The sequence below is a fragment of the Leuresthes tenuis genome, unplaced genomic scaffold (genome assembly GCF_036924035.1).
Source record: "Leuresthes tenuis unplaced genomic scaffold, fLeuTen1.0.hap1 SCAF_17, whole genome shotgun sequence".
Lineage (NCBI taxonomy): Eukaryota > Metazoa > Chordata > Actinopteri > Atheriniformes > Atherinopsidae > Leuresthes > Leuresthes tenuis.
Window position 1 is genome coordinate 16,206,855 of NW_027325371.1, and position 17,940 is coordinate 16,224,794.

A 17,940-nucleotide genomic window follows, 5' to 3' on the forward strand; every position below is an offset into this window, starting at 1 on the left:
AATTCTAAATCTGTAAAGATAATCCCACATTGCTTCAATAATGTTTGTCTGAGCTATGAGGATTCAGCACTCCATAAGACCAGATGCCACTGATTTTCAGTCCATTTCTTCTGTCATTTGGTCTTATTTCTACACTGTCTTCCTATTCATTTCCTGTCTTATCCTAAACCTGTCAAACCGTGTTATCTTTTGTCGATTTCCCTCAAACGCATCTCATTAATAGGGAGAAATGAGACGTCTTTGCAACACAACATAAGGCCTTAGGATAAAATTAACTCTTTGCTTGGTTGTTACATGTGGACATAACACGTGTTCATCTCTTTGGTGTCTTTTTGTTATGCTTGAATGATCCAAAATCTAGTGTACAGTGGCTTAAACGAAGAACACATTCCCCTAAAACTGGATCAGGTACAAACGAATCATAAATAGCCAATGTTCATTGAAAAACCTTGAACACCCGCCTGGAGAATTATTACTCAAGACCACTCTGAACGATAACAAGACAGTCTCGCTGCTTGGAAGTAAAATAATAAATTAGGGGTTGCTCAAGACTTTGTATACTGCAGAAAACAAAAAGTGTTGCCTGAAATGATGAAAGATGTGTTTTCTTTCCACAAACACACCACATCTCACAGATGTGGCAAATGTAGCTACAGCTAAGGTAATAATCTAAGTCTTAAAGCTGAATTAGTCAATTTAGCATTAAAGTAATGTGACAAATGTCGCAGTCTTTTATTCTCTATTTACTGTATTCCAAAAACACAAGTTAGCTATATAAAGCAAGCCAGTGGCTGCTTAAAGCAACCGCGATCTGATTTTGAAAACGTAACACTGAATAAACTAATTGTGCAACAAATTAACTAGCTAAAAGCTAATTTTTTTTTATTATTTAACGTCAAGTCACAGTGAAATATGCTCTCGTAACATTCCTCACTTTCTGAAATGCCTCTGGTAAATTTCATTCGATTAAGCCATATTTAAATATGACCATTAAAAAATATTAGGTTTGGTTTGTTTTTTACGACGCCTCTCTAAATACATTCTATAGGAGGACCAGTCCCTTTTTTAATTTAATTATTATTTTTTTCAAACAAAGATTTATTTTTTTTACTGCATTTCCCACAGCACCTGAACGCCGCATCAGTATTTGACCAGTGGGCTGTCAGCGCGCTGTCAGTCCGCGTCGGCTCGGCTCGGCTCGGCTCCGCTGCGCGCCTGACACTCACTAAAAACAAACGGGGTCCCCCCTTCACCAGCTGGTGCTCTTTTCGTTTCGTTTAATGTCTGCGCGACTGATGTGGCGTGCCTAAAACCTGCAGATGCTTCAGAAAGCAGGTGCACTTGCCTCTGGCTTTCCTCTTTAAATTATTTGCCTTGAAGGGGTTGCACGCTTGGGGAGGCATCGCCGCTATTGTTTGTTGTCACTTCCGGGCGAGACGCTTGTGTGTGGCAGAGCAGACCACATCCCCCGGTGAAGAAGTTCACCGGCATCGATGCTTCGTGCGGGAAGGATGGAGGAGTTTGTCACGGAGGAGGATGAGCCATGGTACGATCAGCGGGACCTAGAACAAGGTGAGGCATAATTTATGTCATCATTTCCATGTCTCAGCTTCGTATGAAACGGTCACACATTACTATCTTGTCAACAAACAAAAAAAAAGAAAAGAAAAGAGAGTAATGCATGAGGAGATGGGTGGACAGTGAGCAGGGAATGGACGCGCCCCTTGGAAAACACATTTATGCACGCTGTGATGATAACCCCTGCATCTGGGTTTAGAGCTGCCTGCCCCTCATCTCTGCTCTCTTCCTCTGCCAATTATGCTGATCTTGTCGGTGGATTTCCCAGAATAGTCCTGCTGTCTGACTCAGTGAATGCGGCCTCTGTTTCAGCTCCTTCCTACGTCCTTGCTCTCCTCGCCTCTCGTGCTAGATTTGCTTGCCCTATCTCTAAAGCACACTGTATATCCTCTGTTGAACGTTCTACTGGGTGAAGGTTACAAAAACACTCGTCTTTTTGGTGGTTTGCACAATATTCAAAAGACAAAACAGTCACTCCGTCTACTCTGGGAAGAACACTGCAGAAAACATCCCAGAATTTTGGCAATTCACAAGAGCTCAGACTGTGGATAAGGCCCCATCTGCTGTGTCCAGACAGGAAATGCATATGAAAGATATTTCTTTGTGCTTGCTTGTGGCACTCATGGTGAGCTCGGCCCTCACGGTAATGACTTAAATGGATGCGAGAGGATGCATCTCAGAGCAGAGATGAGTGCTCTGGTGAGAGCCTTCTTCCTGTGCAGCGGCGGCCTCAGCATCACCCCATCTACTGATTACCTGCTGACCCAGAGAACTAAAGCTGCTTTGCGCCTCTTCATAGCGTTGCACATTGTCACAGGGAGGGACAGGTGGATTTGTGTGTGTGTCTGTGTGTGTGTAGGCCTATTTGTGTCTGTATTTTATCTCGACATTACTCAGCATCAACACTGAATTCATTAACTCTCCCCTCCTCCCTCCCCTGGGCTGAGCTGATTAGGGAGACCCAGACAAAACCTCCTTAGTCAGGATCAGAGATTTCAGGCTTTGGGGTCAGATTGGAAGCATAACTGCAGTCTGCTCCAAACGCACACCACCCTACATAAACCCCGAGCAGGGCTTTATTTTTTACCCAAGAAGGGTTGCTGTTATGCAACCTCTGTGCCGCCAGCTCAGCTGTTTGGTGACCCAAATGGGTTCATTAGGGTGTGCCAGCATTTGAGGTGCCTCTGGGCAGATGGCGAGGTGATGTCGTGTTTGTGTTCCACCTCCAGGGGTGGAATTCACACGTCGCAGAGCATTGCGTGTGACAGACGTTAAGGGAGCAGAAACGTGCAAGCAAGAGATGTGTGATGGTTTTTTTTTTTTTTCCCTCTGCACAGCTTCTTGCCTTCCTCCTCCGTGCACACAATTCAGAAATTACATAACTCGGCACGTGTTAAGCCACAGCAGCAGAGATGGAGCGGTGGCTGAGTTGGACCTGGGGGTGAAGGCTTGCTGTGCTCTCTCCTCACACACACACACACACACACACACACACACTCGGCCTATTATCACTCAGTGGTTTGGGGTGATGCTGTTATCAGCCCTGGTTTGAAACAGGAAAATGCAGCCTGTCCCTTCCTCCCTCAGCAGCATCGAAGACAAATGAAGCAGCAGAGCTGTGGGAAGAATAAACCAATGAAGCTTGTCAGATGAGGCCTTCAGGCATGGTGGATTTCTAGAAACCAACAATGTAATCTAACCCTTTGAATTTTCTGCCATATATGATGCTGATGCATTGGCCACCGCACTGTGGTCATAAAACCCTCCATTCATGTCCAGCAATGGGTGTCAATGGCTCACTGTTTCTTACTGCCTTTCAGCTTCTCTGCTGTGTTGTTAAGGGCTTCAAGTGTGCACAGCTAGCAGAATTCTCCTCCTCCCCCTCCTCCTCTCCCTCCTATTTGGTCCAGCTTCACCAGAGATTGATAATGTATGCTTCAAGCTTGCCAAATATCAGCAACTGTGACAGTCTCTGCGGTCTTATCATTGCACAAGCTGCCAGTGTTTACATTCTGTTTGCATCAGTATAATCGAAGCTCAAGCAAAATGCACAGCGATGCACTGGAGTTAACATCTGCACTGCTCATCGTTAGAAAGGCCAGGTTAGGACCCGACAGCCTAATGAATGTGGCTCGGCGTTGTCTTGCTGAAATAAGCAAAGCCCTCCCTGGAAAAAGGCACCATGTGGGTGGAAGCATATGTTTCTCCAAAACCTGCATGTGTCATTAGCCTGTGCATGTGCATGTGCACACATGTGCACCCACAATTCACAGATACTGTCCTGATAAATACCTTAGTTAACAATTTCCAAAGCAAATACAAAAACAATTTATCAGATTGGTGATGCTCCATTGTGTTTGTCTGCTTATTGCCAGTCTTTTTTTTTTTCAATCATTGTTCCAACTTGTTATCTTTCACAAAAACAGTCTGTTTCCAACACATTTATGTTGTATTTCTACTATTATTCCACCTACATTTACGTCCCTTTCACACTGTGTAACAGCTCCTTTTAAATCGTGGGGGAAAAAAAATGAGCTTTTACTTTACGATACAATTCTAATATTCTCCGATGAGGCAGATTTATTATTTTTTTTTTCTTTTTGCAGTCAAAAGCACTGCCCTGAGTAGGACTTCTCTAGCACTTGTGCTCTGTACTCAACCACGGTCTGCTGTTTGTGTCTGTCCCGCTCTCTCGGCTGATATCAGACCTGCACTTGGCAGCGGAGCTCGGCAAGACTCTCCTCGAGCGCAACAAGGAGCTGGAAGACTCTCTTCAACAGATGTACATCAACAATGAGGAGCAAGTGCAGGAGATAGAGGTACGTTTGTACCAGAGATCTGAACATCTTCCGATGTTTATGCATCAGGCTAATTATTGTGATGTGCAGGACATTTGGATGAAAGAGAAGAAATGGCAGAGAGCACCAGAACTATGCAAACTTTAAAGGATATTAGTCAGAAATGAGCCTTAAGTTCCCCAGTTGATACCAAAAACTCGACTCCGAACACATCTTCGTATTATATGTATTAAAATTTGGCCCTTGGAGCTAAATTTAAATATCTTTCTGATAGTCTTTAGGCCTCGCTAATCTCTCATTTTACCCTGGCTCGGGTTGAACTTTTTGCTTCTTATCAGATAAACCTGAAAGATAATTTGCGCCACAGTTGCTGAACGTATTGATAGCAATCAGATTTGTTCCTTTAAATTCTAACTCGGCACAGAATATCTCTATTACGGTACTCTCTTTCGCAGCCAAATTCCTGCCTTTTTTTGGTAATAATATATACAGTTTGGGTTGGAAAGATTTGGATTTAGTGTATTCTATTTTGGTTGGATCTCTCTTTTTTTTTTTTTCTTCTTAATCATTCAGTCCTATTTAAAACAGTTGTTTTTTGAGTAACTTCTATAAGACAGGATAAAGTTTTGTGTGCTCAGTTGATAAAATGAAACTGTATAATGCATCATTTTGTCATGTTTGCATCAACTCTGCTGGGATGCATTTAGTCACCAGTTAAAAAAACAACAAAAAAAACCTGTTTTCTTTTGTAGTACCTGTCCAAGCAACTGGAAATGTTGCGGGAGATGAACGAGCAGCACGCAAAGGTGTACGAACAGCTGGATGTGACTGCCAGGGAGCTGGAAATCACCAACGAGAAACTGGTGCTGGAGAGCAAGGCCTCGCAGCAGAAGATAGACAGGTGATCCACAGCTGCTTATAGACCTTTCTGAAATGTTCCACGGTAGCCTGGGTCTCTCCAGGTCTCCACAAGCAGCTTTGTTAATGACTTTGTGTAACAAACCATCTCGCAATCCGGTTGTATAACCTTTTGTAGGGTGGAAAACAAGGAGCCTATGTAAAAACCGTGATCCCCTCGTCTTTGTCACATAAATCTTTAAAGGAGTTTTGACGTCTTGTAACCGTAAACTAGCTGGAGGCTGCTTCTACAAATGTCAGGGAGCAGTTTGTGTTAGCTTGCTACTCCTTCCACCTCAGCAGCCTCCCGCTACATGTTTTCCCTGCCTAGAAATGTCATAATCAGGGATTAGTTATTTATAAATCATGTCACTGAGCTCAAGGTTTAAAACGCTTGGGTTGCTGGATCTGCTCTTACCAGACGTACCGCTTCATATTGCACATTTTCTGCTTTGTAACAGAAACGTAAAATGGTACTAGGAAGAAAAAAGAGAATCAAGTGGCCTTGTAAAGTGAGCACTGAGCGAACGTTGGTGTGTTTGTGTGTGCGTGTGCAGGCTGACCGGCACCATGGAGGCCTTGCAGAGTCAGGTGGACAGTCTCACGGCTCGGGTTGAGGAGCTGCGAACTCTGGAGGAGCTGAGGGTTCATCGGGAGAAGAAGGAACGTCGCAAGACCATCCATTCGTTCCCCTGCCTCAAGGAGCTCTGCACTGCTCCCAGGTATTTACACCACACGGTGCAATAAGTGTCACACGGTATCCTCCACATCTCTGGCTACATTAATGGCTGTCGCTGCGTATTTACGACTAATCCGGCGATGCGACGCGTTGTTTAGGTATGAGGATGGTTTCCTGCTGGCCAATCCGGGAAGCGTAGACCTGGTAGAGAGACGGCCTTTGGATGAGGAAAACGAGCGGCTGAGAGACATCGTTTCGTCCCTGCACTCAGCCATGGCCTCGGAGCGGTCTAAGCGGGAGAGTGCAGAGCAGGAGTGTGCCGCCGTGCTGCAGGAGTTTGAGCGTCTGGAACAGCGCCTCTTGGGCGCAGAGGGCTGCCAGCTGCGGGTTCAGGAGCTCGAAGCTGAGCTGCAGGAGATGCAGCAGCTCAGGAAGTCCCGCGTGTGTCTGATGGGGGACATGGAAGACGGCCTCGACGCACTGCTCAGTAACGGCCCGGAGACAGACTCGCCAGAGGAGGGCGCGAGGCTGGAGGAGGCAGGTGAAGGAGCTGCTGGAGAGTCGGGGCAGCAAGGGGGCCCAGTGCGGAAAAGCTGCAGCGACACGGCCCTGAATGCCATCTCGGCCGCCTCAGGAAGACGGCAGGGCAGTTACGCCCTCCACAGCAACGGCACGCGCAAACGGGGCATGTCCATTCTGCGGGAGGTGGACGAGCAGTACCACGCGCTGCTGGAGAAGTACGAGGAGCTGCTGGGGAAGTGTCGGCGTCACGAGGAGAGCATGTGCCACGCCGGCGTACAGACCTCGCGGCCCGTCTCCAGAGACCCTTCCATGAAAGAGTACAGCATGATCTTGGCGGAGCCTTCGACATCCGTGGCCATCGCCCCCGCCGCCGCCGCCCCTCCCACGCCTCCCCAAACTCCCTCCACTCCAGAGGCTCTGGAGGGGATCAGCAGGCAGGTGGAGCAGGTGGACAAAAGGCTGAGTCAGAACACGCCGGAGTACAAGGCGCTGTTCAAAGAGATCTTCTCCAGACTGCAGAAGACCAAGAGTGACATGAACTCCACCAAGAGCAGAAAGAGTAACAAATGAACTCGAGCTCATTATAGAAGATGATACTAAATGCACTGAAAACCGCTGCAGACTGACCCCGGGTTACCTCACTTGGCCTGACCTTTCACCACTCTTGACTTTAAGGGTGGATGTTTGTTTTGTTTTGTTTCCTTTTGCTCTTTGGGGGAAAAAAAAGCTTCTTGTTGATAAGAAACTGCCAAATGTTGTATTTCACTGTGTGGATGAAACGCCTTTTGGGCGTCGGATACCGACGCAGAATCAGACCAGAAGATGGTGTTGTGATGTAGTCGTAACTGGGGTTAACCGATGGTGTGATTTAACTATTGCCCTCCACGTTGTGTTTCCTGTAAGCACTGATGAAGCCAAAAATGCTATCAAAAACAGAAACTTTGGTTGGCTTTTGAAAGCGTTTGTAGCATGTATCCAATAACGCTAAATGTAAAATGTGTCTTTAAAAGCGGGCAAAAAAATTAAATAAAGGACAAGCTTTTGGATCAGAAGCAATAGTGATGTTAAGAAAACCTAAATCTGTAAACGGCGCAGTGTCTAAGTGCATTTTATATCCTTACAGCATGCGAAACAAGCTGCAGGTGCTGGACGATCATCAGCTAATGTGTGAGAATAAAATCAGTCCCACTCTGTGTGGTTCCTGTACTTAAAAATGTTTAATGGAACCAGCAAAAATGAGCCATCAGTCAGCAGTAGGCAGCAGGAGGGTTCATTGAGCTGTAGCATGTTTGAAATGAGACACGCAGACACACACACGCCCAGTCTGAACATTTTAATGTGAACACAGGACATCAGTAAACTGCAGGTAACACAGGCGTACAGTCGAACCCAGCCCACCGAGAAAAACCATCAGTCTGTAACACAGGAGAGCTGAACGAAGCCAGACCTACAGCATTCAGAAACTTGAGGAGTGTGTATTTTTAAAAAAAAAAAGCAGAAAAAAACCTTTCATATTGCAGGATGTGTTAACCACCGGTGTCTGGCTGAGGACTGAGGCTCCTACACTGATTCAAAAGTCGATTACCGATGACATCAAACCTCAAAGATGAGGCGGAAGAGTCCGGAGGCCCGGTCAGCTGTGGGTAATCGTTAACCAGAGTAATACAAAGTGAGCGGAGTAACCGTTCCTGTGTTCAGTTCGAGAAGGAGCTGCGGTGACACGCTGGAAATGCCCTCAGGGACCAGAGAACACTGGGTGACAGCCACAAGTACAAACTGGACTCTTAGAGTTCATTTATTAGATTTTAAAACCCCTACAATCACTGGAATGAAGATGGTGCTTGAGAAGAGGTGTTATCCAACGCCTACGTGTCATGGCTTTTACAAGTAATCAAACCTGAAGGAAAAAGACGTTAGCAGTCTGGATTCCCTGTCCACGTATTACAAGTTGTATTAAAAACAGGCTCATGTTGAATTTAATCTGAAGGCAAATGGCTCAACTACGCTGCCTACTTCTTCCTAACAGTTAAGGCCACATGCTGCTTATAAAAGTTCCATAATACCCTGATCAGGAGGACCAGCCACAACCAAAGCGAGGGGCTTGCAGAGGGTTAGAGGTAATGGCCCCCCCCCCCTCTGTTCTCTCAGCAGAGTTTGTCCAGCGCTAAACTATTTGGAAAAAAAACAGAGTTGGCCTGAATTCCAAATAATTTAACAAGACCCAAGTAGAAATAATCTGCTCAGAGGCTTTGGCGTGGCTGCGTCCAGCAAAGGATTGCTCAGCGACTGTTAGTGACCACAAACACGGCAGCTTCCTGTACGACGCTAGTCAAGGCAGATCGTGGTGATCGTACAAAACGTGTGAGAGAGGGGAAGGAATGAGAGGAAAAGGTGGTACAGGGCAGAGGAAATCACAAACAGATAATACTTTTTATTTTTACTGATTTTCTTTTTCCTTGTATAAACAAACCATAAGAGAAAAAAATCTGGATTGTGCACATCATTTGCTTTCTCCATTTTTTTTTTTTTTTTAAGGATTTAATACTTATCAGAAAGGGCAGGTGCCAACAGTTGAAGCGTTAGGAAGGGGGAGGAATGATGAGATGGGAATCAAGACAAATAACTGCGAGAGCAAGGGGCTGATGGACGGAGAGCGCAAAAGCCTGAAGGAAAAAAGAAGAAAAGCAAAATTATGGAATGACTGAAAGAGAGAGAAAGCCGGACAAAGCAGGGGAAGACGCTGACGGAGGGGAGGATCAGTCTTTCCAGTCCTTCTTGATAGCGAGGCTCCAATCCCAGGACAGGTGATCGTGCTTGTCATCGTCAGTGAACTTAGACTTGATGTTGTAGGTGCCCCGGGCCAGCATCCCTTTGGGCGACTCCTCCAGAGTGGTGAGGAACTCGTAGTCCTCGTCTGGTCTCGGCCCGTAGCTGCCGACCATGTACTCCGTCTTATCAACTGGAGATTAGAGAGGGAGAGAGAGTTGAGGGGGAATTCTTCAGGATTCCACCAACAACGGCGCTCCCAGATTCCGGAAAAAGGACACAATTACACAAACATCCACTCGCAACTTTGACTCGGCTCGTAGCTTTGCCAATAGCTGACGCAGACAAAGTCCTTTACAAATATAAATGCACAGTATGAGCTGCAGTTTAATCAGTTTTTAAAGACACTGGACATACGATCTCAATTATGGTGAAAATCACGACTTCCTAAAAACTGTTTCTGAAACTGATGGCCGCTTCCTGCTGCTCCTGCTCAGCATGTGTGTGTGTGTGTGTGTGTGTGTGCAGTAAGCAAGGATTCTGGACATCAGCCAAAGAAAGTGACAGGACCTGCACTGACTGGCCAAGAAAGCAAAGTCACCATCTGGATTTAACTAAACATGCTTAAGGTCCTCCCGTTGGACAAGTAGAGCAGTGATTAATGCGTTTCAGCTGAGGCAGCGGGTCGCTCCTCAAACCATGTCGGACACACGCTGTGGTTGAGAAAACGATGTTTCGGTCTCAGAGGGGTCAAATTACTGGTCCGCACCGGGCAAACAAAACCACAGAGGAAGTCGCTGCAGCTACTGAAAGTGGTTAAGAACTGTCCGACGCGTTATTAAAGCCTGGAGGGATGGCGGTGAGCTGCGACAGGCATTAGAATAGGAATGAAAACCTGGAAACTGCTCAACATTCCTGCGTAAAGTTGCTTCAAATATAAGGAGCCCGTTTGAAATATCATTATTGATCTTATCAATGAAACGTGGAACTGAGGTTAATAAAGAAAGTAAATAAACAACTGGGACGCCTCACCTTTAACTCCTTTCCTGAATGACTGCTGAATGTACTTCAGGCCCGACACGATCTCTTTGTTCACCTGAAAAAGGCGAACATACAACAGTTCACTGAAACTGAAGAATATCCTCCGACGCTGGCAAGCTGTCGGACATTAAACGGAGCGCTGCGTTGGGTTTGATTAAGACCAGACTGACCTTGAAGTTGATCTTTATTCTGTATTCGACTCCCTCCTTCAGCGTGAATGGGTTCTTCCTGAAGTTCTCCAGGTCTCCTGGCAGAGGAGAGCAACACAGGGATGAGTGACTGTCGTGAGAGTGAATGACAATCATGTCATGCAGCAGGAGTAAAAACAAATGTTTCACAGGCCCCTGTGGTGACAACTCTGCCCACCAGGGGGCAGAATGCTTCCAATGAGCAGCTGCTGCCCTGATCTGTTGTAGCTCAGCGTGACCACTGGGGGGGGACAGAGTGCCTGAAGGAAATGGCCAATTAACCCACTTCCTCGAGAATCATGTCATTGCTAATTAGTGGACTAATGACCTAACTGGATCATTTGGTTTCTATTTGCACTCAAGACTAGCACTGATTACCTTCAGACCTCCTCCTGTGTGTGTGAGACGCCAAAAATGCCGTTTTTAGTTCTGCGAGGGCCACGATTACTCTGCCCTCAAAAATCTGTGGGATTTATTTATTTATTTTTTTTAATAAGACTGCGGTCTAATACAGACCAAAGCCGCCATATCTGATGCGCAATACTTACCCTGCAGGTCAAGGACCAAAGGACCAGGCGCTGTTTCGCATAACAGAGTCATCCGTGTCACCTGGACATTTGGGGCAGTGGGATCTAGAAAAAGGAGGACAAGCGCTTCAATACGAGGATCCGACTTTTTAGACTTATGACATCAGAGTACGCCTAATTGTCTGCTTTGTTTAGACGCGGAGGCTTCGCATTGTGGTACGTAGCTGTAGGCAGACTCAGTGAATACAACGTAGAAAACGTGAAAAACCAACAAAACTCTGAGTTTTCCACTTCTGCGAACGGAGCTGTGTGAAAGGTACTGCTTTGACGGTAAACATCAGGTCACAGTATACTCTTGACTACCTGAAGTGTTTTCACAACAAATAACTGACATGTGAAGTCAGCTTTTAGTACAACAAACAACAGCTTTGCCAGGTTTGGGAAGAACGTCACAGACTTTAACATTTTTAAAGACACAATAACATTTCTGTCCCAGCTGACAAAAAATAAAACATTTAAACATTCATGTCTTCCCTAAGTGTGCTGGCTGATGACAGAAATGACATTTTACAGCGGGATCACAGGGACAACTCTGCAGCCATCACTCACCTGCAACCACGGCAGCTTTGCCCAGCAGTGCCTCCTTGTACTTTCGCAGGCTTTCGTCATCTTTGTCCAGCTCCTTGATCTCATCTAAGCTCTTCTGGGCGGGAGGTTTGTAGTTGACGGAGGTGTCACTCTCATCGTTGGCTGCTGCGATGGCTGCCAGCTGCTCTGGTGTGGGGTCCTGCTCTGCCATGGTGCGCTAAAACGTTAAAGCAGAGAGGAGTCGGATGAGAGGAAAATGTCGGGCCACTGGCAGTACAAAGCAGCAGGACTTGTAGGAAGTAGAGCTCGTCATTACAAGAAAGGGCGATCCATAGAGTGGTGTGGCTCATATTGGGTTAACTTCACTGTGCCTTTGTCTGTTAAGCACCTCAGTGTGAGCTTCCACATGTGTACACACAGGCAGACAAGAGCCAGCACATGAGACAAGTTCTTCTTGGCCGTGGAGCCAGTTTCCATGAGGCCACAAATTGTCTCTCTGTCGCCACAAGCAGGCCTACCAGCAGTGTTAGTGGTACCGCCGCTATCAGTGGTGACAGCACTGATTATGAGCCAGCGTAAGGAGACCATCTTTGTTTTCAGAGAGCATAGAGAAAAAGGTGGTTGGAAGAATGAAATGTGGTGGAAAAAGGCTTATTGATAACAGCTGGTGCCTTTCTGAAGCAGACCAACACCTGCAAAAGGCAGCTGGATGACGGCACTCCCATAACTCGTGTGTGCGGTCTGTTCTCGTCTTGTTCTGCCCGCAGCCCTCAACAAACTCGCAGCGCACCAATCGAATACTCCAACAGCCTCTCAGCAGTTTTATTAGGAGGCCAAAAGTATGCGCTTATCGAGACAGCGCCCGCCGTTCTGATTCTCCTCGCCGTTTCAAAATCAAACCAAGAATAGATACTTTTAGGACTAAATTAGAAGAAGTGAAAGAAGTGAAAGGATTGTAAAATAAACTGGCGATGCAGCAGGACTGTGTTTTTAATGTAGTCTGCTCATTAATCTGCGTCTTGGCTAACAAAAGCAACACCACCCTCAACTTCCTGAAATACAACCAAGCACGAAACAACAGTGTTGCACAGATACAGCAAAAAAGACACCGGAAAGAGAAGTGTTGTCTGAGATGATCGATCACTGAAATAAAAAAAAAAAAGAAATAAATAAATAAAAAAAAAGAGAGGAGAACAAGATCAGTGCTGCAGTGTTGACAAATTGAATTAGCCAAAAAAGAAACAGGAAGATTGCAATAGATACAGTAACTTCTCCATTTTAGTGTCACTAAACTTGCTATAAAGACACTGTAAAGCACCCACTGTGAGCGGGTTAACGTGGGAATCATCACCATCTATCAGCAAAGGCAAACATGATGAAAAGCAATCCTGAGCGACGTCGCCTCGTAAAGACCAAGCTTCGCCTCTGCTGCGATCAGGCCACACAAAACGGGTCTGCTACTCTGCCAGCATCGAACGCCCCTTTCTGTCTGTTATGCCTCCACGTGCATACAGGCGGGTAAGAGGCACCCTGGAACTCGCTCAGTTTTTCCAAATGGGGCCTCTGCGCTCCCATAAAAAAAGGAAAGAGAACAACTTTCCTTTTGGGCCACCAGCACGGTGACTGCAGCACAGAGAGATGTGACTGCAGCACAGAGAGATGTGACCCAACAGGAAGTGCTCAGTCAAATGAGACTGATATGTTGCTCTGCTAGAAAGTGCTAAAGGGAAGACAATACTTTTTACACTTCCCACCCTTAAAACATGTCCATTTTCCTACTATTCACTATCGACAATATTGTTCACACATTTTGAAATGCAGGGAACACCAAATAAACTTTTTAAAGATGATGTGAACACCATATAGAGTGACATCTATTCACTGATTACGAATAGAACTAGTTTAAGCGAATAGTTCAATCTGATAAAGCAGTTCTTTCTGAGTTTTACACAACTTATTGATTCGTGCTGTATGGTGGCTTTCAGCAGAACCACACTGGATCTATGCTTTTAGTGAAAACACCCGTCTCTGGGCTTTCACTTTCAACCACACGACACTTACCAACACAGGCACTAACAAATTGAGTTGAACTTCTGTCCACGGGTGTTATGCAACGTCTGCAAAGCCCCACATCACGGTAACAGAGATGCCATCTTAATAAGCTATGCGACTGTTGATTTGGCAAAGTAAAGGCCCATGTGTTCTGTAAAAAACACGCATTAACAATGATGACATCACCACCCTCATAATGACGGGCATTTTTGTCTTTCTGGCTCAAACAATGCGAGTTGTGCTTAAGTGGCTTCACACTGCTCAGCCTGGAAAAGGCCCTGTCATTGTTTGTCCAGCTGGGAGTCAGCTCCACGGTCATGAGACCCGGTGTGCTGCCGAGTTTCTCCACCTCCGTGTCGCAGCCCCTTCACCTGTGCAGCTCGGCCGGAGAGCCAACTGTTCTCACTCTCCTGCCGCAGCTGAAGCTTGAGATCAGGCCTGTTTCCTTGGCAACACAGCTCAGAGTCTGTTCAAACGTGGGATTATGGCTAAAAAGGAATTCAGGCTCTCTTGAGCGTAGCAGATCAGTGACGGGGAAATTCTTTACCGAGGGCCTGTGGACCGAACCTCCAACACAGTGATTAGTGATGAAACCGCTGTCCCACAGGAGCCGTGGCCTGCCTGCCCCTTGAGTGCTTGTGGTGTGTGTGTGTGTGTGTGTGTGTGTGTGTGTGTGTGTGTGTGTGTGTGTGTGTGTGTGTGTGTGTATGTGTGTGACGGTCCAGCGCAAAACAGGGATGCCACGTATTGACCCATTTCTGATAGTAAGAAGAAACAATGGGGAATTTTAGCTGTCATTTCACACTTGATTACATATTATCTAAGTTTGCATCTTTTGGGTTGAATTCAGTCAGCTGATGCAATACTCTGAGTGTGAATGGCATTTCTGGCAAGAAAAGAACGCAATAAACAAAACTGGGCTACGCCGCTCTAAGCTATTTAAGTGGACTAACTGGTCATTGCAGCCATTTGAGAAATCAGCTCTCTGTTTACAGGACTGCAATCACTGTCGGACGGCCACACCGGAGACATTTCAAGCTGTGAGGGAGCATCAGTTTTACCTACACAGAGGTCAAAGACTTAAGATCAGTGTCAAACAACATTTCATGTAATCCGACCAGCTCTGCCCACAGAAATCTCCAACGCATTAGATGTTGACGAACAGGTTTTGTTTTTTTGACAAAGGCCAGTGGCAATACAGGAGAAACGGCAAACAACACATCAAAGCGCCCAGAAACACGTCGCCCCGAGGAGGAAACCCTGACTGTAGCCCCGCTCAAACGCTTCTTTTGTGCATAGTGTGCAGCTTTCATTCTTCTCCGGAAATGGGCCTCGCGAATTATTTTAATTAGCGAAGTTATCCGATGAAAATGCAAGCATGCACACGTTAACTCGGAGCAGGAAAAAAAGAAAACAAGGCCTTACTGGGGTTTTCCAGCTCCACTGCAGCTGCTTTACTGACAAAAAGTAGGGAAGTGAAAAGTCTCACAGCTGATCATTTATAGACCTTAATTACCGTAACATGGAACAAACTGAACGTTTCCCTTTGAGACGACAGGACATGACTGCCGCTTAACCGAATGAGAAACCTCCGCAAAGTGACATTTATTGTGGCTCTGCTGCTGCTTTGATCCTGTCTTCTGAAGCCTCTCGCACAGCGCTGAAAGGCGTGTTTGTGTGAGCGCCGGCGAGACCTTTGGACTTTCAATCCACCCAGCTTCTCCCTTTACGTTTCCCCTGTCCTGCTGCTGCAATGCAAGCTCATCAGCCGGAGGAGCGCCACTCGCTTTCCTCAAGAGAACCATCTAAACTCTGATCCCCTTTGTTCTGAATAAACGATTCTCTATCAGCCCAGATGCAGCTGGAGCAGTTCAAATCATCACATCCTGTCTCTTTGTAGCTAAGCGCTGTGCATTCAGCTGGGGAGATTTTTTTTTTTTTTTTTAAAACCACACATCAAATAAAACTATCAAACTGTTTTAAACATGTTTGCCCACTATGATTTTTGTGTTGATTTATGTTTGCAGAACTGTGATAACAAGGAAGTCTTGAATGCTGTATATCTAGATAATACCACGCCCTCACGTTTGATAATGAGTAGGTAGAAGCACATGCTTCTTCATTCAGGTAAGGATGCCTTGCATGGCAGGCCATTTGTCAAATTACTGCAAACTTCCTTTTTCATGCGAGAGCTAAATGATTCACATCCTCTAGCCCGCCAAACCACACCGGTAGAGAGATGAAGCACAACTCATCCTCTTAATGTTCGTCTAAGGAGGCCAGCCCGGGCAAATAGGTTTTAGAAGGTGTCAGAAATGCGAAGGGATTGTTCTCTAAACTGTGCAGGGTTTCAGCACACCCAGGAGCTGCCAGAACTAAACTTACCAAAGCTTTGAGGAAGTGTTGCAGCAAGGCCTCTGGGCAGAGTTGATGCAATGCAGCATTAGCAGAAGCAGAAGAGGAGGTTAGGAAAAAGAAAAAAAGAAAAAAAGAAAGAAAAAAAATCAACTGACATGCATTCAAGTGAGTCCTCAGGGTGTCATGGAAATCAGTATATGTCTGCAGCGAAGATTAGACTGATCGCAAGTAAAACATGCGGCATAAGGAGGAGGCTGCGAGACTTAAGTAAAACAAAACACAACTCTATCCCGGGAAGGACCAGAACAAATAGGAAGCTTTAAAAATAGCCAGCGAGAAATCCCTAGAGTAGGAAGCTCAGCCTGCGAGCAAATGGGATGGCCAAGGTACCAGCTGAGAGCTCCGGGCTTGTTCCCCCTGCTCCACGACTGAGGAAGACCTCTCAACCTCTTGAAGACGGTGGGTGTGGGGTCGCTAACACACAGCCCAAGAGGCTGAGGTAAAACAGAGGCCATTGACATGATCTAACATGGCTGGAGACCACTGACACTGACAGATGGGCAGGAATCTGGAAAAATAGCTTCCCGTGACATGAAATAGACAACAGCAAAGCAATCGCTGCTTTTCAAATCAAACTGCAACCAGCGGATGTCGATTATAAAAACTGTGCATTTTGTTGCACAACCTTTTTAATGGTTCTGACTCCTGCACCCCCTTACCATGGTCAGCTGGGAAGATTAGAGCTTTCACTAACAAACAAACGTCCTTTTTTGGTTAAGACTTTACGCCCCAGCAGTATAGAAACTGCAGAGACATCCGGTAGTCTCTGCAAGGAGGCGTATCTTCAAAGTGAAGTGAGGCAAAAGACAGAAATGCACTATATGACAGTTTTCCAACTTCCACGAGAGGGTGGAAGAAAAAAAAAAAAAGATTTCTCCAAACCATTTATCACACACACACAGGAAGGAAAGGGAGGATTCGCGATTTGTGCGATCACTCACACTAATCATTTGCCAGCCATTCAGAACAAGCACACAGCTTTAGTATCACACAAAAGTGAAGTGAAGCGCTTTTGATCTCGTCCGTGTGCACTTGACCGTGGAAACCCTCAAATAGCCAAAATGGTGGCGGGTTTTAGGTGCGAGCTGAATCAAATAAGAAGACAGCTGAGTTCCAGGAAGTGGCAGAATATTTCCCTAATATACCCGACCGCGTGATAGCCGGGGTCACAGGCACATTTTAAAGTTGACTCAATGACGCACTCGAATAAAGTTTTTGGCCATCCACCAGTCGCTGCACAAACTACATATGTGCGCTATTAAGTGCAATTGAAGGCATTATCGTTACCTAACCGCCAACACTGGCAGCTCAGACCAAGCTCGACACCCGGAAATTCACAACTGACAATTGCTTCTACTCTCCTCAGAGAAGTCGGATAACTTTATAACATACGGATAGACTTGAGAATTATGGTTGGCAAAACGAAATGGTTAGAACTCAAGACTGGAAAAACCACAGCCCTGAGTATAGGAAGTTGCTCTTTGGTAAAAACACATTGTTCCTGTAACAAATTCACCTTTAAAACAGTAAGTTACCCCATATTTTCTGATAAAGTACTAAAAACCTAACGATATGAACAATATCAGCTCCAAAATACATGTTTTACAAGCTAAAGCGAGCTATTATAGGAGTCCGGTGGGTGTTTTATTAAGTCTTACCGTTTCAGTGTTGGTAGGCTGGGACAGTCTCCAGTGAATGGGAGCGAGGTGAAGCGGCGGAGGAAAAACCTGCGCTAGCTACTGCTAACAGCTACATCCGGTCTATGACTTTCAAAATAAAAGCAGCATTGACCAGGTTGTACAAACGTTCGACAACTATTTGTGTTTACGTTGCACAAAGTTTGATACGTATTGTTGAAGGGCTCATGGGGTCAAATACCTCTACAT

The 17,940-nt window shown here is 45.8% G+C and overlaps 2 protein-coding genes across 4 annotated transcripts; one reads left to right on the top strand and one right to left on the bottom strand.

Annotated features, from left to right (window-relative positions):
* Positions 1–1,198: 1,198 nt before the first annotated feature.
* cdr2l (cerebellar degeneration-related protein 2-like) lies at positions 1,199–7,635 on the top strand. The gene is made up of 5 exons (XM_072369548.1): positions 1,199–1,572; positions 4,285–4,397; positions 5,129–5,277; positions 5,831–5,995; positions 6,111–7,635. The coding sequence occupies exons 1-5, from the start codon at positions 1,494–1,496 to the stop codon at positions 7,042–7,044; spliced, it is 1,440 nt and encodes a 479-aa protein (XP_072225649.1). The 5' UTR covers positions 1,199–1,493; the 3' UTR covers positions 7,045–7,635.
* Positions 7,636–7,792: 157 nt separating this feature from the next.
* arhgdia (Rho GDP dissociation inhibitor (GDI) alpha) lies at positions 7,793–17,797 on the bottom strand. 3 transcript variants are annotated; one of them, XM_072369550.1, is made up of 7 exons: positions 17,713–17,756; positions 12,692–12,727; positions 11,606–11,806; positions 11,018–11,101; positions 10,452–10,528; positions 10,273–10,336; positions 7,793–9,433 (listed from the first exon to the last, which is right to left on the bottom strand). In XM_072369550.1, the coding sequence occupies exons 3-7, from the start codon at positions 11,793–11,795 to the stop codon at positions 9,231–9,233; spliced, it is 618 nt and encodes a 205-aa protein (XP_072225651.1). In that variant the 5' UTR covers positions 11,796–11,806; positions 12,692–12,727; positions 17,713–17,756; the 3' UTR covers positions 7,793–9,230. The 3 variants fall into 3 exon arrangements, with proteins under 3 accessions (XP_072225651.1, XP_072225652.1, XP_072225650.1); XM_072369551.1 differs by lacking the exon at positions 12,692–12,727 and having other exon boundaries at positions 11,606–11,801; positions 17,713–17,797; XM_072369549.1 differs by lacking the exon at positions 12,692–12,727 and having other exon boundaries at positions 17,711–17,792.
* Between the last annotated feature and the right edge of the window lie 143 nt (positions 17,798–17,940).